This window comes from Camelus dromedarius, chromosome X (genome assembly GCF_036321535.1).
Source record: "Camelus dromedarius isolate mCamDro1 chromosome X, mCamDro1.pat, whole genome shotgun sequence".
In the NCBI taxonomy this organism is placed as follows: domain Eukaryota; kingdom Metazoa; phylum Chordata; class Mammalia; order Artiodactyla; family Camelidae; genus Camelus; species Camelus dromedarius.
In genome coordinates, this window is record NC_087472.1 from 66,382,922 (window position 1) to 66,410,718 (window position 27,797).

A 27,797-nucleotide genomic window follows, 5' to 3' on the forward strand; every position below is an offset into this window, starting at 1 on the left:
TGTTGGAGACCTCTGGCCACATTTCCTCTCATTTTCCCAGGTGGTCTATTTTTTCAGCCATTCTTTAGACTTAGGTCAGGCTCTGTGTGCTCCCAGGGCTTCAGGCTTCAGGCTTCAGTTGTCTCTTCTTAATATAAGATAGTTCAGTTGCTGATGATGCCACTTATCAGGGGAGCACTTCATAGACTTTGTATCAGAGTGCTGTTGGCATTTCTGAAAATGGTGTAGGTTATCCATTCACTTTGAGTTTATAAGAGATGGAGTTTCCATCCTGATTTTTTTTAATGTAAAGCCTTATGCTGGATACTTTTGATGTTATCACATTGAATCCTCATACCAACCTAATGAGGAGGATGCCTTTCTCTCCATTTTACAGATGTAGAAACTGAGGCTTGGAGAGAGGAAGTGGCATGTCCAAGGTCATGTTCAGTGAGGAAGTGACTGAGTTAGGTTAGAAGTCTTGTGCCTGTAACTCTAAGATTTGAAATAAAATATAAGAAGTAGGGGAGGTGTAGTGAGGTAACCTGCTGTTCTTCTCTATTGAGCAAGAGCAAAGGGGAGAGATCTGAGTAAGGTGAGCCCCAAGAAAGAATCCATCACCATTATTATTTCCTTCTTCTTCAGGGGCTTTTAAAGCATCAGTCACCTGTGGCTCATTCCCATATAGTGAACTGCCCTATTTATCTTTCTACAGAAAGTGAAACATCTCTAAGGCAGCTCACCACCCCACTCCCCAACCCAGAACCATTTGGAGGAAAGTGGGCATTATTCCCCAGGTCTCACCAACCACAGAGCCAATTCACTTTCCCTTATCCCACTTTGTCTGGAGTGTGTGTGTGGGCAGGGGTAATGAACTACTAGATGGCTTTTCAGGCTTTTTCCAGGCCTGCATCTCAAGTCCCATCTCCCCTAGGATACCAAGTATATTGTTAGTTTCAACCATTTGCTAGCTGTGTGACTTTTGTCTTTTCTTAGTCTCTCTGCACCTCAGCTTCCTCTGTTGTAAAATGGATATAATAATAGTACCAAACTCACTGTGTTGTTGTGAAGGTTCAACTAGTTAATACTTAAGAAAATGCATAGCACAATGCCTACTATATAGCAAGCATTCAATAAATGGTAGCTGCTGATAAAAAAAGAAAGTACAACATAATCTTAGGGATTGCTAATTGAGTGATATGATGTGCCAGGACCTGTATTATACTTAAAGGAGCAGTGTGGATGATGACTCTGGCATCAAACATCCCTGATTCAAATCCTGGATCTAAGTGTGACCTCGGGCAAGTCATCTCGCTACTCTTAGAGCCTTCTTTCCTGTATTTAAAATAGGGACCATAATATTTCTTAGTTGTGTTATGAACATTGGTGAGATTATATATATATATATATATATATATATATATATATATATATATATATATATATATAAATAATCATACAATATATATTGATTATATTATATTATATATTAATTTTATATATGATTTGCCCAGTGCCTGGCTCAAAGTAAGTGCTGAAGACATATTAGTTATTATCACTCTTATTATATTAGCCATTATCTCACTTAACACTCACAAAACTTATATGGCACAGAAAGTGGATTACAAGATCTCTTGCTATTTAGAACAGTGTTCAGATTCCAAATGAGCTTGGGAATGGATAACTGTTGATCTAAGCAATTCCTTTATTATGCAATGGCACCTAGGTAAAAATTAGCAAAAGATCATCTTTCATTATCTTACTTAAGGCTTCTAAGGGAGGAGTCAGGTGCAGGACAGTGGACATTGGACTTGACACCAGATGCCCAATGTCCTTGTCCTAGCTCTGCTACTCATTGCCTGTGGGACCAGGAGCTGTTGACTAGGCAAATGAAACAATGTTTCCATTGCTATATCTTACCCAGATATATGGAATACTTCTGAGCAATATAAATCAGTTCATTCTTCTGAGTTCCACTGTGACTATCTGTAAAATAGAGCCATAAATAGTCTAGAGGAATGTAAAAGTGATGAACTATGTAGGACTATACACACAAAGGGAGGGTCAGCAAACTTTCTTTGTAAGGGGCCAAATAGTAAATATTTTAAGCTTCTGAGGGCCATGCAGTCTCACTTGAAACTACTCATTCTGCTTTTGTAGCACAAAAGTATGCATAGAAAATATGTAAATGAATGATCGTGGCTGTTTTCTAATAAAAATTTATTTACAAAAACAGGTGGCAGGCCTTGGTTTGCTGACCCCTGATTTAGATCCTCATTATTGAGCACCAGCAATATGCTGGGTACCTGGTAACTATTGAGGATATCGAGGTAAACAAGACCCAGTATTTATCCTGGAAAAGCTCCTGGTCTTGTGAGGTAGTCAGGTATATAAATAGGTAATCAAAATTCAGGGTGATAAGTGCTCTGTAGCAGCATGGATGAGTGTTTTTGCTTTGTAACAAAGGAAGCCCCTGTCGTTGTGTACTGTGGTGATGATTCTACTTCTGCCCTAGTAAGTCTTTTTGGTCCAATCAGTCTTATCAAATCCATTGATAAAGGTTTCAGCTAATAAAACCCTCTTGTTAATCTTAATTATATCACAAGTCTCATACAATAATGTTCAGAGCAAATGGGATTTTTTAAATCTACATTTTTGTGCCAATTCTTAAGTCCCCTGATAGTGAAATATAGCGTGGCAGTCTTCCCTTTTGTCAGTAGATTTCCTCTAAATGTGATAAAAGAACCAGAGGAGCACAGTGACCTGGCCTTCATACTGGTAAGCCTGACTTTACTCTTTTATTCACTAGTTATGTATATGTAGTGGGACAAGTCTCTTGGTCTTTGTCATTTTCTGTTACCTTGCTACAAGTGTGAGGGCCCAGTTAAATGGTTTACAACATCCCTTCCAGCTCTGCAGCTGTAGTTGGTGCATAAATATACAATGTGCATCTGGCATGCTTTTCACTTGAATTTTCTGTGCCTCAGTTTCAACTTGTAAAATGGTGGGTGAGGTGGGCTAAGGGAATCTCAAAAGACTCTTTGATTTTGCTTATACTTAGAGGCTAAGACTGGGACTTTTCAAGGCATATTCTTTTTGGGGATACACTTGGAGCAAATCTCAAGGGGCAGATCTATAGCTAGATGGAAACCTGAGGAAAATGAAGTAGCACATTCAGGTGAAGTCCTGAGTTCACCTGCCTAATTTGGGAAGGCTTTCTGTAGGAGAGTTATCAGGTACAGTGGTCATCTTCCACCAATTACCATCTCCCACCTTGCCCCACTCTGGGCTATGTGTCCAGATGCCTTTTAAGAAGTTTATTCTGTTCTGGTACTAACAAAGGAAGTTAAGAGACAGGCAGGCAGGCAGACTTGTGTATGGACCATCCTCTGTGAGCAAAGTCCTATTCTAGAAAGGGAATATAGTATAATGGCTAAGGGTATGGCCTCTGGTGTCACTATGCCTGGATTCAAATTCCAAATCTATTAGTAATGATTATGGAGAACATAGGTAAATCACTTAACCTTTTTGCACCTCATTTGAACTATCTTTAAAATGCAGATGACAATAGTACCCACCTCATACAGTTGTTGCAAAAACTAAATAAATAAAGAGGAAATTAGTGCAATGTCTCACACTTATAAGGATTAACTATTATTATTATTATCATCCTGAGATGGACAGACAGCCTACTTGGAGAAACAGAATTCATGGATAAAGGTGAAAGTGTGGGACAGAGATAAGGGCACTTCCTGGCATGGGAGGCAGGAGGACTAGACTTCTATTCTTGGCCTGCCACTGGCTTGGTGTGTGACCTAGGTCAAATCTCTGCCTCTTTTTGGTCTCATTTTCACAAACTGGATAATATTTCTGATTTCTTCCAATGCAAACATTTTCTGAGTCAAACAGATTCTGTGCAAGCTGTGCACATAAGTATAAAAAAGACCCAGAGTTAAGGCATGATCCAGATCAGGTGAAGTTAACCTTAAAGACCAGACCAGAGAAAGAGGAACAAACAGACCATGAGCTAGTGACCTGACCCCTGGCAAAACCACAAAGATATCAGAAGCTGTCTTTAGGGCTCTAGGATCTGCCTACTTTCCCCTCCTCTCTTCCTTTCCCTTCAGCATCTGAGTATCAACCTGCATTCTTGCTTATCTCCCTCTTAGCAAACCCTGCTCTCGGGCTATGTAGGGCAGAGGGACATAAAGCACTAGATGTAGGGAGACTCTCCATCAAGTCATGAGTGAGCTCCTAGTTCTAGTTCCAGCAGTTGTGGTATGCATTCTTGGGGGCCCCTAATATCTCTTTTCACCTTTTCCAGCCCCCACCCCTCTCTTGGTCTACTGTCCCTGCCCTCTTTCCCTCTAAGCTTCCACACATCTCTACTAGAGCACTTGTCAGGCTGTATTGTAATTGTTTATGTCTACCAATCTCTCCCTTAGCCTGTGAGTTCAGGTGACTAGCTGCAGGTGTCCGTTTCATCTCATTGATGTCCAGAACCTAGCTGAGAGGTCACTGCTGAGCAGGTGATTTCTCAGGCAAACTCACTACCTGCTGGTTTCCTGAGTGAATGGAGGAGGAAATGAGAAAGAGAAGCATGGACTGCATCTCTACCTGCTGCTTCCTTGATTTTATGTTTTAGGCAAGACAGGTATAGTCTCTGGATCTCTAGAGCCTCCCTATAAAATGAGAGGATCAAAGTGATGGACTTTGAGGTAACTTTCATCATTTTTTTTTTTTGCTTTTTTATGCATTTGCTCAGTTATCAAGATCTGATAATAATAGCTTTAAGTTATATTCCTGTCAAATATATTTGCACTTAAATAAGGAACAAAGCTTTCCTTGGTAAACAGGATAAGCTGTGATCTTCCCCAATCTAAATCCTAAACAAGTGGGGTCCAAATTAATGCATTTTGCCTTGTAAAGTTCATAAAAATTTTGTGGCCCAATGGGGACAAAGTATATTCTATGTATTTGATTGTGACAAATCTGTAAAAACCCTTTATGTGGCTTTCCCTAATCTCTCTCTGTTTCTCCCTCCTTCCCTCCTCTTCAGCTGAAAATAACAGACCAGCCCTCCCTCTGTGCCTTTGTGGCCCCGTCCCCTGCTGTGACCATGGAGACTCTCAGCAGCTGCCGGACTGCCTTCCTCTCTGAGCTTGTGCCCAGTGGTTACCTGGCTCAGGTCTTCCCAGGCTGCTCTGAAGTAGAAGACCTGGCTGGGGAGGTGGTGCTGGAGAAGTCTGAGCAGTGTGACCAGGATGACTTGAGTCCCAAGGATGAGAATGGTCAGAACAAGAAAAAAACCAAAGTCAACAAGATCTGGAATTTTGTGAGCCGCAGAAAAGTTGCCTCCAATCAGGGGAAGCGCCCCCAGTCCATGATTTTATTGGGAGACACTTCAAGACCATCAGAGTTGAAGCCCAAAGTCACATTAATGGATCGAATGAAGTCATTCAAGAGGTTGAAACCTTTGACTGGGGCCTCCAAGAATACTCCTCCTAGGAGGAACAAGGCCCAGCAACCCCAAGAGATTCCAGGTATGTACCAGATGAGAAAGGCCCAGGAGGCTCCAAAGCCTTTCCGCTATTCTTACTCAGGCCACATTGAAAGCCTGGAGCCCTTCCTTGTAGATGTGCAGAAGCTAGTGCATGCCCCCAAGAGGATGAACCAGAAAGTACTGGCCTTCAATGACTTTGGTATCCAAGTGGAGGAGGATTCCTGGGAGGAAGAGTCCCCTAACCAGCCTGGTAGGGGCAGGCAGGCCAAAAGCTACCAGAAAAGCATGTTACCTGGGGACCTTGAGGCCCCATACACATTAGCTGGAGAATCCAGAATCCAGGAACTTGAGGCTGCCATTGAGGGCTCAACCTTGGAAGGGAACATGGAAGGGGGTTACAAGGAGGGCCCTGGGCACCTGCACCGAGACAAGACTATGCCTTTTGGTAGTGTTGTCAAGTTCTTCAGCAATGTGGCTGAGGTGGCCCGAAAGTGGCGTTCATTCTCCCGAGATGAGTTGCAGATGGGCAGACGCCGAGGCGAGGCCTACTTCATCAGTGGTGACAGTGAAGACTTCATTCTGGAGAGTATAGCCTCCCGAGCCAACTTCCCACTCAGCCTGCCCTGCCACCCCTCTGAGGCTGTGTTGTGGGGCAGTGTCATTGGGAGGCACCAGCGCCACCACCACAAGGCTTCACAAGCCTCATTCACCTTTAAAATGAGCGCAGAGGGCAAGGAGACTTTGGACCATGCCCTCACAGTTCCCTGCACTGCTGCTACCTTGGTCTCAACTTCAACCTCAGCTGTCTTCAAGTTCCAGGATGATCCGACACCAAAGAATGGCTGTAGCTTCCACTATGGCCATGCCTTCACTAGGGAGCACTCTTCCTCTAAAGAGCTTGATGAAGACACTGAGACCGTGGTCAGCTTCCTGAAAGAAGATGACAGTGTTGGAGAGTCCCCTGAGCTGGGCATTTGTGCCAAGAGGATGACCACCAAAGCGGTCATGGAGAAGCTAAAAGACAAGCCCAATGAGATGGAGGAGCAGGATACCCACAGGGGACCTGTGGGGTCCACCCAGGCAGGGCAGCCTCAGGATTCTGACTTAGATATAGGAGCAGCAGATGCAGAGAGAGAAGCCAGCAAAGCTTGTGCTGGAGTCCCCAGTACTCAGGTAAGGTGGGATCTGGATTTCCAAATCGCCATTTGAAATGTTCACATCCCCAGAAGCCAGCTAAACTACCATGGCCTCTTATATAACCATACCTTCCATCAGAAATATCCTGGAAGGAAAGCTCCCACCAGTCAGTTACCTTGGAATTGACTCATCCTAAAACCCCAGGCAATTTTTGTCTCTTCCTTGGGCTGAATGCCTGCAATCACATCTTAATTCAGCCTTGAACCAAAACTGAAGCTCTGGGAATGTCAGCAGAGTGACCAGGTTCATTTAATGATGCCCAAGACAGCCATAGTCTCTTATTTTGCTTAGACTGTGGGATATTTCCCTGGCTTTGCCACCCTCTCCTCCCTCATCAACAAGACCTGAATCCAGAGACAGGGGTCAAGGAAAGCCTCTAGGACTGAGGGTCAGGAGACCTGGATTTATGTCTCAGCTCTGTGCCCCATTCTCTGTATGACTTTGAGACAAGTCCTTTCATCTTGTTGGACCTCAGTTTCCCTATGAAGGAGAGAAGGCAGTCTTGGTGTCTTAGAAATCTCTAAGCACCTTCTGGTAACAACACTGTTGTTTGACCTGAAGAATGTAGGTAGAGGACAGCCCAATAACATTCTTCTCCCAGAATTCATTGAGTGGTAGCTTTATATCAAGCATTTGTCAGGATGCTGTCACATACACTGTTTTCATTTAATTCTTAAAGTAACTTTGTGAGAAGGGAGTGATTATCATCATTTTACCAGTGAGGAAACAGGCTCAGAGAAATTGAATAACTTCTCCAGAGTTATACAGATTGTGACAGAATTTGGATTCAAATATCATTTTTGACTCCCAAGTCTAGTGCTTTTGCGTAGCTGTCTATATTATTCAAGGGGTTTGACTTGAGTGATGACAAGAAGGAGCTCACCACATCCCCATTCATGGACAAAAAGAAAGGTGCTAAAAAGTAGTAGTGTTACCAGGCCCTTTTCAGATTATTGGGCAGCATTACCAGAGAAATGAATATCTCTTTCACAAGACTTTTAAGCAAGCAAAGCTTTTTATTAAAAGAAATAGTTTGTGCATAAGGGAGAAGGCAGGATAAAAAGCTCCTAGAGTAGAAGAGGCAAGTTGCCTTTATAATAAAAGGGAGGGTTTGTCTCATGATCACTGATAATTTCCAGAAATCATTAAACTTCTTTGAACAGCAGCAGGTAGCTCCGTGGTGGCTATTAGGCTTAGGGAGTGCTTCTGTGAGGGGACAGGAGTGCATGAGAATTTTCTGCAAGAATGCACTGGAACAGATAAGATTAAAATGTATAGTTGAGCTTCTTGTCTTATGGCAACTAGGTATACTGGTTAGTGTAACCAAAATAAAACTAGTCTTTTATTTTTGTGAGCTTGGTTTTTGTTTCTGGGACTCAGGCCCCCAGGACCTTTGTTCTTTAGCTTGCAAGTCCTGTTTTCCCCAGTCCTTTTCCAAAATGGCTGAATATCTTCCTGTCTCAGTAGGAAAAATGTTGGATAAACACTAGAAGGGGCTATCTGGCTTTGAGACTTAAAAATGTCTTCATAAGGAGGTATGCTATAGTTTCTCCAGATAATTTTAAGGCAAAGTATTTCTTAAGTACAGTTAATTAAAATTCTTCTTCTTGGTAGTGGTGATGGGCATGGTCTAGCTTGATAGTTCTTGACTTGTTTGAGCATCTCTCACATCCCATTTTCAGAGAACTTGGGTCACATGAGGACAGAAGCAATAAGCCTGCTTTTTCTGAGAAGGCCATTGATATGTTTAAAAGCATTCTCTTTCTATATTTATCATATTTGATAAGCTTTAAGGATATAAAAATTAGCATATTGGGGGGAGTAAAGTCATTGCATTGGTTTTAAGTCCAACAATCAAGCAAACAAACAAAAAAACATACCTATGGCTCCGTTAGCTGATCATTGCTGTTGAGTATTGCATGTCCAATGTTATCAGTCACTAAGAAGAGGATCATAGCTGAGTACACTCCCTCACTAGGAGGCTGTATGAACTGGACATGGAGATGCCTTATATGTTCTTTAAAAGTGCAGGCTTTGGAGTCACAAAAGCTTGAGTGGGACTTGCCCTCTCATCTGTGAAATTGGACAAAATAATCCCTACCTAAGGGGGCTGTTGTGGGGAATCAAAGGAGCCAGAGTATGTAAGGTAACCATTCTAGCATTATTTGTGACACGTTGTGAGCTTCCACAAAGTTGCAGTTGTCATTATTAAAATTTGGTAAATTATTAGTGAGTGTGAACAATATTCAGCCAGAAAAGTAATTCAAGACTACTGTAAAATCAGCTGGTTAATACAGTTGAAGGAAGTGTCTGAGGTCAGGAAACTGGCTTCTAGTGTCATTTATACCTTTGACTTTGCCTGTGACCTTGTGACAGATCCTTCCCCTCTCTGGGCCTCAATTTCTCCATCTGACCCAGAGAATTTGCAGCACATAATTCCTGAGGATATTTTCTCCTTTTCTATCTCTAGCTCTTACTTCCCAGTTAAGCCTGTAATTGTTTCTCTGAGTCCAATGGGAGACTCCTTGCCACTCAGTAGCATTTTTTAGAATGGCTTTCCTTTGCCCTCTGCTGGTTGCTCAAAGATTCTGGCTATCTTTCCTTGGTGTGGTAAACACCAGCCCAGACAGACCCTGAGATCCAGAGAAAAAGCAAAGTGGAGTGGAAAAGCTGAATGCCAGAGGGCATTGATGTAGGTCAGGGTTCTTATTGACCATCTGGTCCAATTACTTCATTTTACAGATGATGGGGCTACTGAGTCCCAGAGAAGAGACAGGATTTCCCCTGACACACAAAGCTGGGAGACAAGTAGGACCTGAGAGATCCAGTATTGGATCTGCCTCAAATTCTACTGACAAACCCCTTTCTCCTTCTGTGTTTTAGCAGCCTTATCTGCCAAATTCTCATTCTTCCTTCAGGCACCTTTCAGGTTCACTGTGAGGTTAAACTGGTATAACGAATATGAAAGCAATGCATTGTTAAGTCCCAAAGGCCACATAATTATAGAGGATCATTATATGCAAATAGAGATGAAAAACCCAGCTAGCAGAATGGCTCAGGTCCTTTTAGGTTTCCTAGGGAAAATGAGCATTGGCTGGCTTCCTCCAGGGTGTTTTATTTTTGAGGTCTATTCATCGAATCCTACAGAGCTAAGTGACTCCAGACACTGTAGCTGTTTTGGCCCAGATATATGGCTCTGGTCAAGCCTGGGGCTGGTAGTATAGTCCAGGACAGGATGCAGCTTCAAGGGGATGATATCAGAAGGCAAGAATAGAATCTCTTCAGAGTCCTTCATTTGGTGGGGGAGGGTATACCTCAGTGGTTAGAGTACATGCTTAGCATGCACAAAGTCCTGGGTTCAATCCCCAGTACCTCCATTAAAATAACTAATTAAAGAAATAAACCCAATTACCACCCCCCCCAAAAAAAATCAAAAACAGAGTCCTTCATTTGGGGGCTGGCCGAAACTTCTCTGTGCCTTACTCTTTGCATTAGGAAAATGAGGAGAATTAGGAAATAATAATTATAGATAACATTTACATACTGCTTATTATGTCCCAAGGCACTCACTGTTCTAAGCATTTTACATGTATGAGCTCAATTCATCATACAACTGCCTTATGAGTCAGGGACTATCTTTAAAATGTGGATGATAATAATACCTATTTTATAGGAGTTTTGTGAAGGTGAAATGAGTAAATAAACACAAGTACTTATAACTGTCTGACCAAGAATCACTGTGATATAGAAAACCGGATGTGGAGTGTGAGGAGGGCCATATCCCAGGTCTCCGTTGAGTCCCTGGGATGTCACGTGTGGGTCCTTAGCTTTGCACAGGAAAGATTTCAAGAGCCAGCCACAATTAAGTAAAGGTAGATTGATTGATTTTTAAAATTGAGTTACAGTTAAAAATGTGTCAAATTCCAGAGTAGAGCACAATTTTTCAGTTATACAGGAACATACATATATTCATTGTCACATTATTTTTTGCTGTGAGCTACCAAAAGATCTTATGTATATTTCCCAGTGCTATACAGTATACTGTTGTTTATATATTCTACATATGCCTGTCAGTATCTACAAATTTTGAAATCCCAGTCTGTCGCTTCCCACCACCCTCCCCCCTGGCAACCACAAGTTTGTACTCTATGTCTATGATACTGTTTCTGTTTTGCATTTATGTTCTTTTTTTTTTTTAAGGTTCCACATATGAGCGATCTCATATGGTATTTTTCTTTCTTTTTTGCTTACTTCACTTAGAATGACATTCTCCAGGAACATCCATGTTGCTGCAAATGGTGTTATGTTGTCAGTTTCTATGGCTGAAAAGTATTCCACTGTAGAAATATACCATACCTTCTTTATTCAGTCATCTGTCGATGGACATTTAGTCTGTTTCCATGTCTTCGCTATTGTAAATAGTACTGCTATGAACATTGGGGTTCAGGTGTCACCCTGAAGTAGGGTTCCTTCTGGATACATGCCCAGGAGTGGGAATACTTGGTCATATGGTAAGTCTATGCCTAGTCTTTTGAGGAATCTCTATACTGTTTTCCACAGTGGCTGCACCAAACTGCATTTTCACCAGCAGTGTAGGAGGGTTCCCTTTTCTACACACCTTCTCCAGCATTTGTCATTTGTGGACTTTTGAATGATGGTCATTCTGACTGGTATGTGGTGATACCTAAACATAGTTTTGATTTGCATTTCTCTGATAATTAGTAATATGAAGCATTTTTTCATGTGCCTATTGATCATTTGTATTTCTTCCTTGGAGAATTGCTCGTTTAGGTCTGTCCGTTTTTGGGTTGGGTTGTTTGATTTTTCTTATTAAGTCATATGAGCTGCTTAAATATTCTGGAGATAAGGCTTTGTCAGTTTCATCTTTTGCAAAAATTTTCTCCCATTCCGTAGGTGGTTGTTTTGTTTTGCTTATGGTTTCCTTTGCTGTGCAGAAGCTTGAAACTTTAATTAGATCCCATTTGTTTATTCTTGCTTTTGTTTCTATTGCTTGGGTACACTGCCCTAGGAGAACATTTTTGAGAAGTATGTCAGATAATGTTTTGCCTATATTTTCTTCTAGGAGGTTTATTGTATCTTCTCTTATGTTTAAGTCTTTGATCCATTTTGAGTTTATTTTTGTATATGGTGCAAAGGAGGGTTCTAGCTTCATTGATTTACATGCTGCTGTTCAGTTTTCACAACACCATTTGCTGAAGAGACTTTCCTTATTCCATTGTAGGTTCTTCCTTCCTTTGTTGAAGATTAATTGGCCAAAAGTTTGTGGGTTCATGTCTGGGCTCTCTATTCTGTTCCATTGGTCTATATGTCTGTTTTGGTACCAATACCATGCTGTCTTGATGACTGTAGCTCTATAGTATTGTCTGAAGTCTGGGAGAGTTATTCCTCCAGCCTCTTTGTTTCCCTTCAGTAATGCTTTGGCAATTCTAGGTCTTTTGTAGTTCCCTATAAATTGTATTATGATTTGTTCTTGTTCTGTGAAATATGTCCTGGGTAATTTGATAGGGATTGCATTAAATCTGTAGATTGCCTTGGGCAGTGTGACCATTTTAACAATATTGATTCTTCCAATCCAAGAGCATGGGATAGCTTTCCATTTTTTAATGTCTTCTTTAATTTCTTTCATCAGTGGTTTATAGTTTTCTGTGTATTATTCTTTCACCTCCTTGGTTAGATTTATTCCTAGGTATTTTATTACTTTGGGTGCTATTTTAAAGGAGATTGTATCTTTACTTTCTTTTTCTGTTGGTTCATCGTTAGTGTAAAGGAATGTCACTGATTTTTGAACGTTAATCTTGTAACCTGCTACCTTGCTGAATTCTTCAATCAGCTCTAGTAGTTTTTGCGTGGACCTTTTAGGGTCTCCTATATATAGTAACATTTGTTGGCATATAGTGACACTTTTACCTTTTCTTTCCCAATTTGGATCCCTTTTGTTTCTCTCTCTTGCCTGATTTCTGTGGCTAGGACTTCCAGGATTATGTTGAATAGGAGTGGTGATAGTGGGCATCCTTGTCTTGTCCCAGGTTTTAGTGGGAAGCTTTGGAGTTTTTCACCGATCAGTACTATGCTGGCTGTAGGTTTGTCATATATAGCTTTTATGATGTTGAGATATGTTCCCTCTATACCCACTTTGGTGAGATTTTTTATCATAAATGGGTGTTGAATTTTATCAAATGCTTTTTCTGCATCGATTGAGATGATCATGTGGTTTTTTGTCCTTTCTCTTGTTGTTATGATGTATTACATTGATTGATTTGCATATGTTGAATCACCCTTGTGTCCCTGGGATGGACCCCACTTGGTCATGAAGTATAATCTTTTTTGTGTGTCATTGGATTCTATTTGCTAATATTTTGGTGAGGATTTTGGCGTCTATGTTCATCAGTGATATTGGCCTGTAATTCTTTTTTTTGGTAGTGTCTTTGCCTTGTTTTGGTATTCCATTTTCTTTTCTTATTTTGCTTATTTGTGATCGCTCTTTTTTCTTCTTTGTGAGTTTGGCCAGAGATTTGTCAATATTATTTACTCTTTCAAAAAACCACCTTTTGGTTTGATTGATTTTTGTAGTGTTTTTTAATTTCTATTTTATTTATTTCCTCCCTGAATTTTATTATGTCCTTCCTTCTGCTGACTTGGGCTTTTTTGCTCTACTTTTTCTAATTCTTTTAGCTGGGTGGTTAGATTTTTTTATTTGAGATTGTTCTTCTTTTTTGAGGAAGGCCTGTATCGCTATAAACTTCCCTCTTAGTGCTGCCATTGCTGCATCCTGTAAATTTTGTAGTCGTATTTTCATTTTCATTTGTCTAAAGGTAATTTTTAATTTCAGCTTTGACTTCGCCATTGACCCATTGGTTTTTTTAATAGCATATTGTTTAATCTCTATGCTTTCCTTTTTTTCCTCCTTTGTTTATCTGTAGTTGATTTCTAGTTTCATGGCAGTGTGGTCAGTAAAGATGCTTGAGATAATTTTTATCTTCTTAAAATTATTGAGGCTTGTTTTGTGCCCAAATACATGATCTATCCTAGAAAATGTTCCATGTGTATTTGAAAAGAATATTTATCCTATTTTGGGGATGTGTGATGCTCAGAAAATATCCACTAAATTTAATTTTTTTTATTGCATCATTTTGTTTCTCTGTTGCCTTATTTATTTTCTGTCTGGAAGATCTGTCTAGTGATGTTAATGCTGTGTTAATCTCTGACAATGGTTGTTATCCCATCAATTTCCCCCTTTATCTCTGTAATTGTTTTATGTACTTAGGGGCCCCTATTTTGGGTGCATATATATTAATAAGTGTAATATCCTCATCTTATAGTACTTCTTTAATCATTGTAAAATGTCCTTCTTTATCTTTCTTTAAGGCCTTTGTTTTAAAGTCTATTTTGTCTGAATTCAGCACTGCAACACCTGCTTTCTTGTCATTTCCATTTGCATGGAATATCCTTTTCCATCCTTTCACTCTCAATCTATATGTGTCCTTCTCCCTAAAGTGGGTCTCTTGCATGCAGCATATTGATGGTTCTTGCTTTATTATCCAGTCTGCCACTCTATGTCTTTTGACTGGAGCATTCAGTCCATTAACATTTACAGTAATTAAAGATATATGTGTGTTTATTGCCATTTTGAACTTATCTTTGCAGTTGAATTGGTATTTCCTCTTTGTTCCTTTCTTCCTTTTGTGGTTTGATAATTTTCCTTTGTATTATCTTGGATTTTATTTAATTTTTGTGACTCCCTTGTTAGTTTTTGTCTTGTGTTTTCCCTTTTTTTAAGTCTATTAACCCATTACTATAACTGTTTGTATTAAACAGTTAGTAATATAAGCTCAAACCAATCCTACCTAGAACAAAAATTTTAGAAAGAAAAGAAAAACTATATTTTCTTGCTTCCCTCTCCCACTCAATGATTTAGATGTCTTCTTTTACAATTTCATGTTTATTCTATTTCTAATTCATTGTAATTCATGTAATTCATTATCACCTTTCCAGTTATGATTTTCTCATTTCTGTAGCATCCAGCTTCTTTTCTATTTAGGGTAGACCTTTCAATATTTCTTTTAGCATGGGTTTAGTGTTGCTAAACTCTTCTAGTTTTTGCTTGTCTATGAAGTTCTTTAGCTCTCCTTCTATTCTAAAGGATAACTTTGTTGGAAAAAGTATCCTTGGCTGCATCATTTTTCATTCAGTACTTTGAATATATCTTCCACTCCCTCTGGCCTGTAATGTTTGTGTAGAGAAATCAGCTGAGAGCCTTATGGGGGTTCCCTTATAACTCATTCTTTGTTTTTCTCTTGCTGCCTTTAGGATCATTTCTTTATCCTTGACTGTGGCCGTCTTATCATATGTCTTTGTGTGGGTCTATTTGGGTTCTTCCTGTTTGGGACCCTCTGAGCTTCCTGTACTTGGATATCTGATTCCTTCTTTAGGTTTAGGCAGTTTTCAGTCATGATTTCTTGAAATACCTTTTCAATCCCCTTTGCTCTGTCTTCCCCTTCTGGAACCCCTATTGTGCATAGATTGACATGCTTTAAACTATCCCATAGGTCCCTTATATTGTTTTCATTTTTTTCTCTCGGCTGTTCTGATTGGGTGCTTTATGTTGTCCTGTCTTCTAGGTCCTCTGCAATATCTAGCCTGCTTTGTATAGCCTTTAGATCAGCTCTCATCTCAGCAAATTAGTTTTCCAATTTTTCCTGGCTTTTCTTTATAGCTTCAATTTCATTTTTGACATATTTTTTAATCTCTAAACAGTATCTCTTTTAGTTCCTTCAGTACTTTGATCACTCTTTTTTTGAAATCTTGATCTAGTAGGCCATCAATATCTATTTCATTGATCACTCTTTCAGAGGATTTCTCTTGTTCTTATAATTGTGAGTGGTTCCACTTCTTCTTCATCTTGCTCATACTTCTCTGGCACTGTCGCTTATGGAGTATCAGTTATCTATATATTGTTTTTAAGGTGTTTATTTATTTATCTCTCTAAAGCCCATGCAGGAATAAAACTTAAATAAGAGGATTTTAAAAGAAGGGAGAGAAAAATAAATATAAAGGTTTGAAAACTGTATATAATCAGTAACAGAACAAGTTGAGGAAAATAGTAATTGAGTTGAGACATCTTTTAAAAAATTTTAAAAGAGAGAAAACAGTAATATATATATATATATATTTGAAGCCCAAGTGTAATCAATAACAGGAGATCAAAACCAAAGGAAATAAAAATGAAATGAGGTGGATTTTAAAAATAATAATTATAAAATTTTTTAAAATAAAAATTTTAAAGTGATTAAAACCAGAGATATATAGAATTGTTTAAAAAGTAAAAATTTAAAAGTTAATAGAAAATATAACAGATAAAGAAAAGATAAAGAGATAGAAAAAAACAGGGGGGGGTATGTTCTCATGGAGACTGTTCACTCTTAATGATTTTATTGAAAGATCTTGCCCTGCTGTGCGAACTCAGCTCACTGCTTCCAGAGGCCTTCCTTTGGCGCCCCTGGTCTGTGCTGCTCCCAGTGCAGGTTGGTAAGCATATCTCACTCTTTCCCAACACTGCAGTCAGGTGCTGTGTTCCTATGCAGTGGGCAGGAAGGTCATGCCCTCTCCCGAAGCCATGATCATGCAGGTTAGGTGAGCAGGTTGTGCCTCCTCCCAACAGCACGGTAGGCTGTGGGTCACTCCCCCTTCTGATGCTGTGGTCAGATGTTGTGCTCACACAAGTTAGGCGGGCAGGTCTCAACCCCTCCCAATACTACAGTCAGGTGCTGTGCTCTTACACAGTGAGCAGGCAGGTCACTCACCCTCCTGATGCCATGGTCAGATGCTGCACTCTGGCAAGGTAGGTGGGCAGGTTGTGCCCCTTCCCAACACCACTGTCAGTAGCTGTGCTTCTGCTGGGAAGGCAGGTGGCCACCCGCCCTCTCCTCACGCCAGCTGCTCCCCTGCTCTGTGCAGCTGCCTGCTCCACCTCAGGTCAGCACTCCATAGGCGGGCTCAGGGAAGATGGCAGAAGAGCCCCGCACCTGCTCCATGCCAGAATTCAGCTCCTTATTTGTTTGTCTTGGAGGTGTGATTTCTCAGAGATACCTGGGCAGAATGATCCTATCTGCCTCAGGCTACTATAAGCAAGTCTCCATCTCGCCTTTGAGGCTGCTAAGCCCTTAGGTAAGGATTCAGGTTTCAACCCTGCCCCTACCTGGGTACTAAGCACTGAAGGATATGATGGCTGTGCCTGAGCCCCACCTCTCTTCTCCCAAAAACCTTTGGCAGGTTTTCAGAGATAGGAGGTATGGCACCCTTCCCCCAGGGCACATCAGCCATGTTGTTTTTTGGAGGGCCAAGATTGTTTTGCCCTGTATACCTGTTCATCCATGGTGTGCAGCACCCTGCAGTCCCCCAGAGTTGCCTCTGTGCAGCCTGCCCCAGTCCTCTGCCCAGCTTGAGCAGCCTGTTCTGTCCCTCACCTGCCACTTTGCTTCTAGGGCTTGGGGTTGTGGAGACCCTCTGTGCCTGTTTAACTTAGTTCTGTTGGGCAAGGGCTGTTCCATACAGATCCAAGCCTTGGAGGTTCCCCCTTCATATTGCTGACCTCTCTGTTGGAGAGGAAGAGACCCAGGGGACAAGCGCTATTCCTCCTTTGCTGCTCCCTCCCCCCAGGACCAGTCCCGCACTGTTTTGCTTTTTCTTCTTTCTTTTTTCCTTTTCTCCTACCAGATTCATGGTGTTTTTGTCTTTTGAAGAGGGCGATATTCTGTCAGAGTTCAGCAGGCACTCTGGTTGGCTGTGTGGGTCCATGGATGTGAGTTTTGGTGTATTTGTGGTGAGCTACAAGTGTCCTATTCTGCCATTTTGGCTGATCTCCCCAAGACTGTATACTACAACTTCTTTATCCATTTTTCTGTTGATGGACACTTAGGTTTGTTTAATATATTAGCAATTGTAAATAACGCAGCTATGAATATTGGGGTACATGCATATTTTCAAATTACTATTTTTGTTTTTTTCAATATATACCCTGAAGTGAAATTGCTGGGACAAATAGTAGTTCTATTTTCAGTTTTTTGAGAAACCACCACCCTTTCTTCTACACCAAATTATATTTCCACCAACATTGTATGAGGGTCCCCTTTTCTCAACATTTTTGTCAACGTTTGTTACTTGTGTTTTTTTGATAAAAGTTTTTTCTGACAGGTGTGCAGTGTTATCTCATGTGGTTTCAAATTCCATTTCTCTGATGATTAACAATATTGACAACATTTTCTTGTGCCTGTTGGCCATCTGCATGTCCTCTTTGGGAAAATGTTTACTCAGGTCTTCTGCTCATTTTATAATTATGTTGTTTGTTTTTATGAAGTTAAATTGTATGAGCTCTTTATATATTTTGGATATTAACCTTTTATCAGTCATATTATCTGCAAATATTTCTCCCATTTGTTGTCTTTTCATTTTTTTGGTGGTTACCTCCTTAGATAGGTTTACCATTTTAATAATGTTTCAGTGTACAGTACAGAAGTATTAACTATATGCACTTTTTTTTAACTGAAGTATAGTCAGTTTACAATGTGTCAATTTCTGGCATACAGTAATGGTTGAGTCACACATATACACATATATATTCACATTCATATTCTTTTTCATTTTAAGTTACTACAGGATATTGAATATATTTCCCTGTGCTATACAGAAAAAAATTTTTGGTTTTTATCTATTTTATATATATTAGTTAGTATTTGCAAATCTCAAACTCTCAATTTGTTTCTTCCCACCCTCTTTCCTCCAGTAACCATTAATTTGTTTACTATGACTGTGAGTCGGTTTATGTTTTGTAGAAGTTTCATTAGTGTCTTCTTCTTGTGTGTGTGTGTTTTTTTCTCTCAGATTCCATATATGAATATCATATTGTATTTTCTTTCTCTTTCTTGCTCACTTCACTTAGAATGACGATTTCCACATCCAATCATGTTGCTGCAAATAATTTTATTTAAAAAAAGGTTTTATGACTGAATAGTATTCCATTGTATGAATATACCAAAGCTTTTTTATCCAGTGATCTGTTGATTGACATTTAGGTTGTTTCTGTGTCTTGGCTATTGTATATAGTGCTGCTATGAACATTGGGGTGCATGTATCTTTTCAAATTTGAGTTCACTCCAGATATATGCCCAGGAGTGGGATTGATGGATCATATTGTAAGTCTATTTTTAGTTTCTTTTAGGAATCTCCATACTCTTTTACATAATGGCTGTACCAAACTGCATTCCCACCAACAGTGTATGATGGTTCCCTTTTCTCCATACCCTCTCCAGCATTTATCATTTGTAGGCTTTTTAATGGTAGCCATTCTGACTGGTATGAGGTGATATTTCATTGCAGTTTTGATTTGAATTTCTCTGATAACTAGGAATACTGAGCATTTTTCATGTGCTTATTGGCCATCTGTATGTCTTCACTGGAGAAGTGTTTGTTTACATCTTCTTTTATACTGAAGAAAAATAACAAAGCTGCAGGAATAACCTTCCCAGACTTCAGACAACACTACAGAATTGCAATAATCAAAACAACATGGTATTGGCACAAAAACAGACATGGATCAATGGAACAGAATAGAGAGCCCAGAAATAAACCCACAGACTTATGGACAATTAATCTTTGAAAAAGGGGGCAAGAATATACAATGGGGAAAAGACAGTCTCTTCAGCGAATGGTGCTGGGAAAACTGGGCAACTACATGGAAATCACTGAAGTTAGAACACTCCCTTACACCATACACAAAAATAAACTCTAAATGGCTTAAAGACTTAAATATAAGACAAAACACTATAAACCTAGAAGAAAACAGAGGCAAAACATTTTCTGACATAAATCTTAGCAAGGTTTTCCTAGGGCATTCTACCCAGGCAATGGAAATAAAAGCAAAAATAAACAAATAGGACCTAATTAAACTCATAAGCTTTTGCACAGCAAAAGAAACCATAAGCAAAGCAAAACAACAACCTACGGAACGGGAGGAAGTATTTGCAAATGATGCAACTGACAAAGGTATAATTTCCAGAATATATAAACAGCTCATACAACTTAATAAGAAAAAAAAAACTCAGTACAAAAATGGACAGAAGACCTAAACAAGCAATTTTCCAATGAAGACATACAAATGGCCAATAGGCACATGAAAAAATGCTCAGATATGTTTTCAATCCCATTTTCTCTTTCTTCTGAGCTCCCTATGACGTGTAGATTGAAAAGTTTTATGTTATTCCAAATGTCTCTTTTATTTATTTATTTCTTCATTTATTTTTCTATCTGATATTTTGATCAATGGATTTCCATTATTCTATCTTCTATATCACCTGTTTGTTCTTCTGCATTGTTTAGACTGCTATTTATTGACTTTATGTTTGCTTTCATCTCAGCAATTGCATTTTGTGATTTTAATGGCTTCTATCTATAGTTTCTAGTTCCCTTTTTATAGTAATCTGCAGTTCTATCAATTGTCTCTCTTATTTCTTTCTGTATTTTTACTATCTCTTTTTTGAATTCAAGATCTGGTAGGCTGGAGATGTCTATTTCATTGTTTGTTCTTTTGGGGGATTTCTTTTGTTCCGTTAATTGGGAGTGGTTCCTCAGCTTCTTCATTTTACTTATATTTCTCTGACTATTAATTTAGGAGTAACAGTTATCTACTCTGGTCTTGAAGGACTGTTTTTATGTAGGAACATCACTGTGTAGCCCTTGTCCATCTAATATTTTTGTTGCAAGGGCTTTTTCTAGTATTGACAGCTGCCACATATTTCTTCAGTGTGTGAGGACTGCTATCCCCTTGATAGTAGGTGTGATTGGTATTGTGGTGACCTGAGCCTGCACTGGATGTTGAGCAGGGCCCCCTCTTTGCTCTGTCATTGTTACAGCCCTTTTGGGGGCTAAGCCTGCTCCTTAGTTGTTGGAGAAGAAGATCTCAGATCCATTTCTGAGTTTCTGTGCGAAGTAGGCAGTACTGAAGCTCTTCCTCTGGGAGAGGAGGGGCTGAGTATTCCTCTACAGGAGAGATCCACCAGGAAGTGCTCTCTGTAGTGTTGCCTATCATCCATTGTGCATGTTCACAAAGTACACTGGTTTTGGTGCTGCGCTTAGCACTGCCTCAGCCATGGAAATGTAGGCATCCTGCCCTGGGTCCCCCAGGTGCTGTGTTCACAAAGCCACTAGGGCAGATTTTGTTGAGGTCAGGGACCAGGATCCACTGTAGTTACAAGTAGTCATACACCTGGATCAGCAGAGTACTAGAGGATTAGCCAGACCCCAACCCCACCACCGGGGGCACATGCCCATTTTTAACACTGGACCTGTCCCAGCCACACACCAGTATTCTGCTTGGATGTCCTGCAGACAGTTTGCAAAGGCACCAGTGACATAAATCTGCAAAACCACCTGGGATAAGTCTCAAATTTCAGCCCCATTTCTGATGTCATGTGGCCCCTGGGAATGGGCTGAGGTTTCAGCCCCACCTGCACTTGGGGTCAACCCACCAGCAATTATGCCCTTCCAGAGCAAGCCATAAAGGAGACTGCTATGGCAGGATCCTAACCGTCCTTTCATGAGAGTGTATTAACAATGAGGCTTTTATGCCAGGACCATGCTCTGTGACCTTACCAAACAGAAAGTTGCTATGTTGGAGTCTTGTTCCTCCCTCCATGAACACCAACAATGGGGCTTTTTATGGAGAACTGGGGCTCCTTTTCACATGCACCTAGTTTCAGCCCATACCACATTCCAGACCCTTCAAGCTGTCTCTGTACAGCCAACCCGTCTTCTCCCAGGGTCTATTCTCTGAAGTGTGAGTTTCAGCACCCAGTTCTGGCATGTTCCAGCAGGCTCATGTCTCAGCCTGGGGACTGCACAGATCCTCTGTGCCAATTTCTCTCTGTCCTATTTGCTGCAAGGTGGCTGCTATGCTCTGAGTTTCTGAAGCTCCCTTTCTGTCCCAGCTAATCTCCCTGCTGGTGAAGAGGCTTCCCAGGTCAGAGTATTTTACTCTTTCACTGCTCCCTCCCTGGGGTACAGGTCCTGTCCAAATTCTCTTTTTTTTTTTTTTTTTTTGGTCCTACACATTTACATAGAGACTTTTCTTGTAGCTCCACTTGTGTAAGATCTTCTGCCAAAGACCAGTAGGTATTCTGAGAGAACTGTTTCACATGTAGGTGTATTTTTGATGTATTTGTGGGAGAAGGTGAGATCCACATCCTTCTATTCCACCATCATGAAGCCCTTCTGAAATATCTACATTAATTCTAGATATTTCATCCTGTGTATCCTGGCTCTTCTCTTACCTCTTTGAGACAGTCCCTCAGAGATGTCTGAGAGGGGTTTGTCTACCAAATAAAACATAACTCTCAACTTTTAGGTTGTGCATTTTTTTCAGTTGACAGACCCCATCAATAAGCCTTGGTTTTACAAGTCCAGAAACATTTATTTGTATCCCCTAACCTATTTATCTATTTTTGTATAAAAGTCTCTGCCGTCTTCAGTGAGGGGTTTAACCCACGGACTCAGGCCCTCTTGTCAACATTTAAATTTGTTTAAATGGCTTGTTGCCCCAAGCAATATTTGATCAGGTATCTCTGTAATTTTCTTTCAGCTATATATTAACTGGGGTAAATACAGCAGACTTGTTTGAGGCCCTTTAATGTTGGGGACCAATAGGGGTCCCTTTGGCCCATCCAATCTTATGTGGTGTTGTATCAAAACCTTTTGTTTTAATCCCATTAATGCTCATTTTATTTATCCCATTTCTTAACAACTATCTAGAGATTTATTTATCCTTTTGGGACAAGTCTCTAAAATTTCCACTTTTTTGGGAAGAAGTTGCTAGAGTTTCCTCTCAGTTGTTTCTTATTTCCCTGTTAATCAACCCAATTAATGTTAATTATTCTAATATTCTTATTAGTATCTGTAAGATCCATTAAGTTGAAGATTTCTAAACCATTTTACTTTGTTTGTTTTAAACTGAGGGAGTTATTTGGTTAGTATTTATGTATATGTGTATGTGTGTGTGTGTGTGTATGTGTGTGTGTATATGTGTATGTGTGTGTGTGTGTATATATATATATATATACACACACATATTTATATCTTTTAATCCACCTTCTAGTTTGTTTTTCATAGGTACCAATAACACAGCTGTTATACTGAGAGGTCTCTAAAATCTTACCAATTTAGAAGTTCCTCCAATTTAAAGGATCCATCATCTGGCCATTAATGAGACACATCTAAATAATGACTCAACCCATTAAGATGCAAGAGGCATCCCCACAAAAGTGTGCAAGGGATGCAGTCTACTCAAGATCTAGGAAGTTTACCTCCAAAAGTAGTCTAAGAAAGTAAAGGCCTTTCTTGTACATGTGGGCACAATGGAAGTCAAGATAACAAAAGCCCAAGATTTGGCACACCCAGACAAAAAGTCTGCTCAGAATCCCAGTTTATTCCATTGGCTGTCAAATGTACACCATATGTGTACCTTTTCTATGGGAGACCAAGCTCTCAAAACACACACACACACACACACACACACACAGACACACCCCTAAGAAGATCAGGTAGAATATTTACACCTCAGACACAGAGAGAAATGCAGCTTCCCCCTAGAAAGACTTTTGTTTCTTTAAGGTCAGAATTCTGAAAAGATATTTTATCAAGCTGATTTTTTCTAGCTACACATGCAAAAAATATATATGTTTTGGAATGTCAAAAGAATCCCAATTTAGCCATCTTTAGTGTGAAATTTCCTTTAATTTCCAATTAAGAAAGTACTTATAAATATAAATTCTGTATGTACATAATAAAATCTTCCCAGTGTCTTCCAACTGAGGAAAACTCAGGTACCTTTTCTTGAAACTAAGTTTTAAGGAAAATCCACACCTCCAGAGAGGTGTTTACCACTACTGAATAAAACTTAGAATTATTGGCCAATAATGGGAGATTTAAGACCCAGGAAAAGCTCACCCAAATTCTTCTGGACTCTCTGAGGAAGCTCACAGGCACAATGGTGCCTCTGCTGATACCAAAACTCTGATTCCTTGTAGAGTTCAGCTGAAGGAAAGAAGTCCATTCTGGATCCCTTCATCAGTCACCAAAAGTACAGGCTAAAAAAACAAAAACAAAAAAAAAACAAAAAACCAAGCACCCTAAAAGTTGAGAATTATATTTTATTCAGTGATCATACTGAGACTATAGCATGGGAAGGCAGTTTTTCCCATAGCCCTGAAGAAATGTCCTGAAGAAGTATGGGTGGAGCAAGGATATATGGAAGTTTTTCTTAAAAAATAATTTAGTCAAACATAAAAAGATTACTGCCAATACCCTAAAAAGAGACATCATTTCAAGTCAGTGATTTTTAGTGCTCTTCTATGTATGGGAAGATGCAAGAATCTGGGTTCACTGAAATTATTCCTTAGATATACATTTTAATTACCTAGGGCTAGTACCCAAAGCACAGAATGCTTCCAGTTTTACTCCATTCTAAATTCCCGTCAGAGTACACTGTTGGTGGGTGATTGTAAGGCTTAATGGTTTGATCCTTGTAAAACTGGAATGACAGGCAACATTCTTTATTTATAGAGATTTTACTTCTGTTATCTCATTTGATCTTTCTAGTGTCCCTGCTCTATTGTTATCATCACTACTATCCTATTTTATTACCCTTCTGCCTACAAATGATACTTATAATCATACTCAGAAACAGCTAGGACAGTGACTATTGTCCTTATTTTACAGCTGAAGAGATTGAGCCCTGTCTGAGGATATAAAGTGAGTTAGTGGTAGATGAAGGATCAGACACAAGGAGCCTGACCCTGATGTCAGTGCCAGGTCTATATTGCCTTTTACCCCATCCTGAGGTCTCAAGAATTTTTGAGCCAGTTTTTCCCTAGTCTTCTTGCTGCTGTACATTTCAAAGCTGGTGGCACAACCTATGGGATGTGAAGGAAAATATAGTCATGTTTTGCCAACTAAATTGCCAACTATTCTGGCCTCTCTCCTCTGCCCCCCACCCTTTTAACTCCAACATGCACTATGGATTCCACTCTTCTTTCCTAGTGGCCCCCTAGCTTAGTGCAAGGTAGGGGAGAATCTCCACCTCCCAGGTGTTCTGCACAGCTTGAGGGGAGATGGAAGTGGCCACCTTCATTAAGATGGCCTCTCCTGCCTCACTCATGAGGCTATCCTTGCTCTCCTTTCTCAGAGAATCTGAGGAAAATTTGATCCTTCAATGTTGTAAGGTGGGAGAGGGGCATGGGCTGGAGGCAAGAACCTCTCACAAGGGGGGTCATGGATCAGGTCCAATGATGATTCTAGCTTCATTCTGAGACTCTTGGAGAGGCCTGTGGCATTTCCTGAGACAAAAAGGTGTGTACCAGACAATGGCTACTTTGGTGACATCTCATTGGGGTCCTGAAGGTGGCTTGAAATGGAGGGCCTGGCAGATGTGCTCTGCTTCATGCTCCTGATGTTACATCATGGCACCTCAATGGTTCCTGGTGGAAAGGAGGCAGACTTGAAGCTCTAGGAAGTGGTCTTGAAGACTCCCTTGCTTGCTTCAGTGGATGTGAAGAGAGGACATGCCTTCCATCCCTCTGCCTTGATTGAGGAAATTCACAGCTTTCTAAGGGCACTCTGTCAATATTTGCTCACAAAACCATGGTCTTTTTCCAACCTCCAGTGTGCCCTCTCTGTGGGTTAGCCATATCGAATAAGGAGGCAAAATGACAACCACATGACATTAAGACCTAGTCAAAAAAGCCTGCTGAGGTTTTTGTTTGTTTTATTTTGTTTTCCTGCAGGGGGACAAAGGAAGGCTGCCAAGGCTAGAATGCTAGCACTGAGAGGATACTAAACTAGTGCAAGTTTATCCAGACTAATATTAAGATTGTGTTGACCTAAAACAAATAGACTGTCAGCTATTGCTCCAACAAAAATGGATTTATTTTGGATCAATAAAGAATTGCAATTCAGGGTATGCAACCATAGTGAGCCATGTGCAATTCCTCCCAACAGGGAAATGATAACTCTTTTAAAGAGGGGAAGAGGAAGTTGGGAGGAGTAAAGTAAACAAAGAGTTCATTGGAAGCTGGGAGTTTGAAATATAGTGGCTTTTCATTGGCCGAATCCTGACAGTCTCTCATTGGCTGTGCTCATGCTAAACAAGAAGAGAAAGTATTTCTTCTTCCTGTAGGGCCTCTGCTTTTATCGTAGTGTATGAGAGTTCTCCCTTCTGGCCTCCCAACTCTATTTTAATTGAAATTTCTCTTTATTAATTTTTACATCTCCCCATTTTGATCAAGATCCTTATCTGAAAACATCACTGATCAAGGGTCAGATTTTCTGGTTTTAGCAGCTTTCTGTCACTCAGTGCCAGAAGGGAATTTCTCTGGGTGTAGTATACCATGTTACAAGGAAGATGCACTGTTTCGAAATCTATTGGGGTCACATTAGAGTGACAAGGAGGGGTAGGAGGGAGAGATTTCAGGCACTTTTTATCTAAAGGCCAAATGTTATCAAGATCATAGACATTGGCGATTACCTGAAACAGAATGTCATCATCAAAGGTTTGGTGACAAACTTCCAACAGATCTAGTCTGGATACTTGGGAAAGCTATCACATCAGATGCTGTAGGCTTCAATTCTGAGAAATCTTTGCTTTTGTGTCAAGAGATGATGTGCATGTCCAGTCAGGGTTTGGTGTTTTCATTAGGTGTGTCAGGTGAATCTAAGAGTCTATTATTTGGAGTTTGGTGGCACAAAGGTTGGTTAGCAGTACCTGATGGTGGTATCTCCAGTGAGGTTTAAAGGGAATTCTTCTGGAGGTTTCTTTTCCAATAGAGAAAATCTCCAGATTACAAGGCACGATGCTTAAGGTCTTCATCTCCTGAGGGTGCACTGTGAAATGATTGATCTACCAAACCATTGTAAATTTTAATAGAACCAGTTAGGTCTTTGCAATAGTGGAGTATCTCTCCTTTTATTAGTTGTTGTTCAAAAGGCACAGGATACAAGTGCACTGGGCATCTCTTGACTGTCTCTAAAATGAGAGTTCATAAGTTCCAAAAGTGATGGACTTGAGATTTAGAAGGACCAAAGGTAACCCTTTTGGCCAAGGCATTTGGAGGACCTCTACAAACTTTTCCAAGTGAGACTTAACACTATTGGTGCTTTTAACTAAACCAGAGGATTGAGAGTGGTAAGCAGAGTGAAACTGCTGTAAAATTGGCCAAACAGCACAGGCTTGATGAAATACCTAGCCAGTATTTTACTGGGTTCCTCAACCAGTATGAAGTTCAAGAGGAGTTCCTCAGATAGGGATAATATTCTCCAAAAGGACTTTAGCCATAGAATAGACAGTAGACAGTACGAGGGAAGGCCTCAGTCTAGTGTGAAAACATACAGACCATGACTAAAACATTTATACCCATAAGACGTTGTATGAAACATCGTATGAAATCCATTTACCAGAGTTCAAATGGTGCATTAAGCAGTTTAAAATGTCTGGGAGCAGTAAGAACAGGCTCCACTGGGTTGTAGTTTGGACAAGAGAGACAAGTGAGGTAGGTAATTTTTGTGGCTTTGTTAATGTTTCCCCACTAATATTGATTCACAAAGGCTATCATTTTGTCAGTAGACTGATGGTTTAATGCAGTACAGTGGTTAGGAGTGGGAATTTCAGAGTCTCTGGTAGGATGGGTTATTATTTGCTCCAAACTAGAGGTTTCTCTTTTTAGCAAACCAACAGTAGTTGAATTTACAATCTTGTTTTTCTTTTTCTCTGGCCAAATTGTTGGGCTACTCTAGCCGGTTTTTCTAAGTTATCATTTGAGGAAATATCCCTTTGGACAATGACAGTGGTTTGATTTTTGTTAGTCCCTTTAAGGGCAACATTCCTAGTGGAAATTTCAACAAAATATTTCCATAATGTTTCAGAGAGCCTAGTTTAGAACTATGCCCCAAAATCTTAATTATAGCTAAAGTGGCAGGTAAGGTATTGCATTCAATGATCCAGAATATAAAGGTCATTTTAAGTTTATTTCCACTGGACATAAGGAAGCCACAACACTCC

At 40.1% G+C, this 27,797-nt stretch overlaps 1 protein-coding gene across 2 annotated transcripts in view; it reads left to right on the forward strand.

Annotated features, from left to right (window-relative positions):
* Positions 1–5,051: 5,051 nt before the first annotated feature.
* The window catches only part of LOC135320228 (uncharacterized), a 71,944-nt gene continuing 49,198 nt past the window's right edge, over positions 5,052–27,797 (forward strand). For both annotated transcript variants that reach the window (XM_064483088.1, XM_064483089.1), the window contains exon 1: positions 5,052–6,655. In XM_064483088.1, the coding sequence (XP_064339158.1) occupies positions 5,099–6,655 (1,557 nt within the window). In that variant the 5' untranslated portion in view covers positions 5,052–5,098. The remainder of the gene's footprint in view (positions 6,656–27,797) is intronic.